The sequence below is a fragment of the Ciona intestinalis genome, unplaced genomic scaffold (genome assembly GCF_000224145.3).
Source record: "Ciona intestinalis unplaced genomic scaffold, KH HT000148.2, whole genome shotgun sequence".
Taxonomy (NCBI): Eukaryota; Metazoa; Chordata; class Ascidiacea; order Phlebobranchia; family Cionidae; genus Ciona; species Ciona intestinalis.
This window is the reverse complement of record NW_004190470.2, coordinates 87,114-92,393: the sequence shown is the minus strand read 5'-3', so window position 1 is coordinate 92,393 and position 5,280 is coordinate 87,114. Positions and strand designations below refer to the sequence as shown.

The 5,280-nt window shown below is 33.4% G+C and overlaps 1 protein-coding gene across 1 annotated transcript; it reads left to right on the top strand.

Annotated features, from left to right (window-relative positions):
* Positions 1–2,758: 2,758 nt before the first annotated feature.
* Positions 2,759–4,499, top strand: LOC100183812 (brother of CDO-like). The gene is made up of 4 exons (XM_002119872.5): positions 2,759–2,910; positions 3,222–3,298; positions 3,634–3,756; positions 4,273–4,499. The coding sequence occupies exons 1-4, from the start codon at positions 2,850–2,852 to the stop codon at positions 4,477–4,479; spliced, it is 468 nt and encodes a 155-aa protein (XP_002119908.1). The 5' UTR covers positions 2,759–2,849; the 3' UTR covers positions 4,480–4,499.
* Positions 4,500–5,280: the final 781 nt, after the last annotated feature.

Below are 5,280 nucleotides of genomic sequence, written 5' to 3'. Positions count from 1 at the left end.
CTAAAATATAAAAAAAATTCAAAAGAAAAAAAATATAAATGATTTGATTTTTTTTACTATAGTGGGGTGGGGGAAGATGGGATACCTTTAGCACAAAATATATAAATATCCTGATATTGTTTTAAACATTTAACAACGGTTTATGAAAGTCGCGAGGACAAGGTTTTATAATTCTTTGAATGTTTTCTGTTTACTCTCAAAATGTACGAGAAAATAGAATGAAAAGGTGTCCCGTCTTCCCCCATCCTACTATATATATTGTATAAGTGACTACATTCATTTAGAATGACTAAGAACCCTCACGTTACTTATATACACCCCCTATATTGACATGTCGTTTCGAATAGCCAACAAAGTTAATGACCATAAGCACGTAGGCGTCATATGATATGGACAAACTCCTTAGTTGTATTTGTTTACCATTTTATTGGTAAAATTGCGTATACAGTTAAAGATTTAACGACAAACATGCATAGCTTTTTTAAATATGGAACGCGTCATTTTGCGTGTCATCCCTGCGCTTGTGAAATGGGTAAAAATATACCCGATAAAGACGCACTCCTATCGGTACAAGCATAAAGTAGCGCTCACTAGAAAATAATATTTCTTTTCCTAATCTGTACAGTTTTTTCTGACCCTGTTCTCGAAGTGGCCGCAATAAAATGACAGGATTTGATTTTGAACATTTTAAATTACTTATGCTTTCAAAACATATTATGCAAAATTATGCACTGCTCTGCTGTCATTTCCTATCTGACAAGTTTAGACCATTAACATGCGTCAATGTTCAAACCATAAACAAACAATAATAACAATAACATCATCCGATTTGGTTCGAAAAATAAAAACTGCGTGTTAAAGCACAATGAGAGGCTATACATTATATTGTCTTTTACTGCCACGCCAAGTGCGGTGGTTCCCAACCAGTGATTCAAGAGAACATGTGCTTATCGTTTGGAATGTTTGCTCCATTTGCAACTGTTGACCCAATGACGCACCAATACCCCAGTATCGATTTTTAAATAATTTTACCGGTGCGCACAAATATATAGGAAAATGGCTCTTTTGCCCCAACTTGCGGCAAAATTAATCGAGAAAGCCGGTGTGGCGGAAATCTGGTTCCCATCGGCTACTGCGCATGTGCAGACACAATGCATTTTTATCAGAAATCTCTAAATCTGGTTCCCAGAAGTTTACTTGAATAACATGTTTTTAGATAGTTTATTCTATTTAATGTAAAAAAAGAAGGTTTGTCGCCCTTATTTGTTGTCGATGACGTGATATGGGCAGTAGTCATTGGTCATACGGCTTTATGTATAATTTAAGTTAAAATAGAGCAAACATTTTTGTTAAGAAGATAAATCTTTAAAAAGAATTAGGGTATAAAATACTTTGCATCTAACAACTGGTATTTTTAGTCGCAGCCAGCATAGTTTTGAATTCCTCATAAACAGTTTTTTTTAGCCTATGGGAACCAGATTTCGTGGGAACCATTTCCGCGACACCGGATAATATAGCACTTTTTCTAATGACAGCCTTAATAACTAAGGCTTAGTTATAGCCGTGCTTTTAATGAACTAAAAACTATGATAACTTGAGGGCAAAAAAATAAATCGTTTAACTGAAAAAAATCAGCAAACCAATTGATGTAATATATGCAAATACAATCATGGTAAAGTTTATGCATGTAAACAATTAAGCGGTGACGAACGTGTAATAGGCCCATATCATATATTAATAATCTGTAAATAAACAAAACAAATCATTAAATTTTCGGAAATGACGGTTGCTGAACAAAATAGAAAATTGATAAATTTTGGTTTGTTGAAAATATAAATGATAACGTTGTTCATGGCATAGAGGTATGCGGCGCGGCTGCCTTTAGCCTAGAGGTTACGGTTCGAGGCTCGTCGCTGCCACCCTTGTTGCTGTGTGTGCATGGCGCCCTCTATAACGGGCGCCATGTGTGTGTGTGTGTCCGATATCGTGTTCTCTTTGTTAGCGCCCGGTACAGATATATCAGTCGAAACAAATATAACACGACGACGTAGGTAATGACGAAACTTTTTTATTCAACTGCTATAGATAGGCTATATTAGGACTGGGAAAGATGGGACTCTTTTTTGTTTATTTACTTGGTTGTAAACAAAAAACATTTAAAGAATCATAAAACCGTATCCTCGCGACTCCCATATGCCGTTGATAATTGTTTAAAACACGAACAGGATATTTGGATATCATGTGCTAAGTGTCCTGTTTTCTCCCACCCTACTGTCGTTTTCCGGCCACGCGAGGATACAGTAAGTTACATACATTCATTCAGTAGGTTGAGGTAAGATGGGAGATGTTTTCATTCTCAAAAAGGCTTTATGGGCTCACTATCCCATCTTACCCCTCGGTACTGTACCATCCGTGTATTGCGTATTTGCATATATTATACGTATTATAAATATAAAAGTAACAAAAAAAAACACTCCAAGAAAAGGATTTAAAATCAATGAATATCCATCTGCAAAATAATTTCCACTTGGAGAGTGTGCATAAATACTTTTTTACTTGATTCCAAAGGTACCGAAAATGGACGATGCTACATCTCTCTGCAATACTGTGTGTATGATCTATTTTGGTTGGTTCGTAAATGTTGCGAGTTCCAAAGCGAATCGGTTTCCCGTTCAGGTTGCGTCATGGGTCATGAAATTAATGATTTCGCCTGAATTTTTGTTCACTGTAGTAATCGATATCACTTATTCTGTCTCTCAGGTAGCGGTACTACGTCTAACGTGTGAATAAAATGTAATTTTGAAATGTAAATTCTGTAATTTTCTTTCCAAGTCGAAACGACAAGCTCAATGCTTTGGGTTTTCGTGGCAGTGTTGCTTAGCGGTGTTGCAGCTATCAAAAACAGTTCAGGTAATGTAGAATGTAATTTTTGTTTAGATATCAATGATATTTATTATTTACATAATTTACTATTTGTTTTTATCTGTAAACGTGTTTTACCAACTGTTGTTTAATGTTTTGTCGCTATATTTTGTCTTTCCGTTTAAAATATTTCTAAATCTTCGCTAGAATAATTGAAAAGACAAATAAAGTTATTATTATTATTATTATTTACTATTGTTCTTGCTTGATTAGCCAAATCACCCTCAAGTTTTTAAGAAATTTATTTGGTTTTTGACTTCTTTGTTTATAGCTATTATTCTCTATTGGTTCTTTTATAGATGTCGGTCGAGCTGGAACAGAAGGAAGCTTAAATGAAGGACCACAAGATTTTTTTGAAACTTCAAGTTATGTCTTGGTATGTTTGCACCTTTTCTTGTTAATATTTATTTTAAGCTTTGTTATACAATCGGATCGACTTTATTATTGTCTGTAACATTTCCGTAGCTCCAGATCCTTAAAGCTGCATCTAGTAGTTTTAATTTCATCTAATAGTTTCAGTTTTAATTAAAACAATATTTACCCTCAAAGTTAGATATGTGGTAACTCATAAGCTGGCATGAGTTGTATAAAACAGAACACCCGTATTATAAACGCTGTCTTTGCCCAGCCATGCGTGAATAAAGCAAGTTACTTAAAAATATTTATTGCATTTATTAAAATATTTTTCTATAAAATTTCTATGTTGAACAGCTTGCCCCGTCTCCACCGATCATAACAAGTTCCTCTCGAACATCGGAACCAACCTCGTACTTGCTGTCATGGAAACCAAACCAAGATGAACATTTTACATCTTATAAAATACGATATATAAAAGTGGGTAACTACAAATGACTCTGTTTAGCTATCCGCAAATACAGTTTGTTTTATTATTAAAAGTATGGTCTGTTGTCTGATAGAGTTTTTACGGCTTATTTCTTTTCAAATTTTGGTTTAGAAGCATATTTACTTGAGTAAAAAACTGACGGTTATTTCAGTTGTTTTTTGGTTAAACACTTATTACTTGTTTTTGCTTTCAAAAGGATATCAGTTGTACTGTACAGTTTAAAGTGTGGATATTGCTAAGTAGTGTAAAATAAAACTAAGTAACTAAAAAATTCTGCGAGTCGTAAACAGAGAACATTCAAAGAATTATAAAACAGTATCCTTCCGATTGCCAAAGACCGTTGTTAATTGTTTAAAACATGATTAGGATATTTGAATATTATGTGCTAAAGGTGTCCCATCTTCCTCCACAGTACTCTATTATACAAATTGATGAAATTGTTTTTTGTCCTTTAATATTTCAAAGCACAAAATCCTAATTAAAACCAATCTTTGTTATTTAAACAGGACCAACATCTTAAAAACACCACCCTTAGTAAAAATGATGTTTCTATGTTATGGTACTACATCTCCGTCTCATCCAATTTAACGTCACGTTTATTAAACAACCTTGAACCATCAAGTTTGTACCAAGTTGAGATGGTTGGGATAACGAACAACGCTACAAGCCAATTAGCGGTGTCATCATTTAGAACGGGATCTGGTAGGATATGATATGTTTTCAGTAACTGTAATCTGACTAATAGTTTATTTTTCATTTTTTAATTGTCGAAGACCTGGGATTTAGGCCAGATTTGGCCCATTACTCCAATAAACTGACTAATAGTTAGTCATGCAGCCAAAGCAAATTATCTAGAGACATAGGCTATCCCAAAGGGACTCTATTTTTAAGGAACTCATTTTTATAACTAAAATTTAGGCCATATTCCCCCCCTCCTACATACATCAAGAAAGTTGTCAACTGCTGATTTTATGTTTTTCTAATATTTTTTTTGTTTTCAGGGAAAATACGCTTCCCAAATACCCATGGGTCACTATTTTTTTGTAACAGTTATTTAAATATATATATATATATATTATATATACTTTTTAAATTCAGTCCTATTAAAACTTTCAGTTTATTATGTTTCATTATGCATGTGGATAATTGTTTTGTTTATATAATTGCCTTTTTCTAAGCAGTACTTTTGATCCAGATAAATAAATATAGTAAGGTGGGGGAAGATGGGACACCTTTTTGTTCTATTTTTTGTGCCATTTGGTAGTAAACAAAGAACACTCAGAGAATTATATAAAAACGTTTCCTCACAACAGCTATAGACTGTTGTTAATTGTTTAAAATCTGATCAAGACATCTAGATATCATGTGTTAAATGTGTTCCATCTTTCCCCACAGTACTATATTCATTCATATATATATATTACTATCACAAGATTTAAGAATTCATGGTTAGTATTGCCGGTTCATACTTTTATTTCAAAAGTATTTGGTAATAATTGTATTAAAATTGACAT

Bases quoted from the DNA above. Each gene is read 5' to 3' on its own strand.
- LOC100183812 (XM_002119872.5), top strand. From the start codon at position 2,850: ATGCTTTGGGTTTTCGTGGCAGTGTTGCTTAGCGGTGTTGCAGCTATC. The intron at 2,911-3,221 runs GTAATGTAGAAT...GTTCTTTTATAG, and splicing joins AGCTATCAAAAACAGTTCAG to ATGTCGGTCGAGCTGGAACA. The intron at 3,757-4,272 runs GTGGGTAACTAC...TTATTTAAACAG, and splicing joins ATAAAATACGATATATAAAA to GACCAACATCTTAAAAACAC.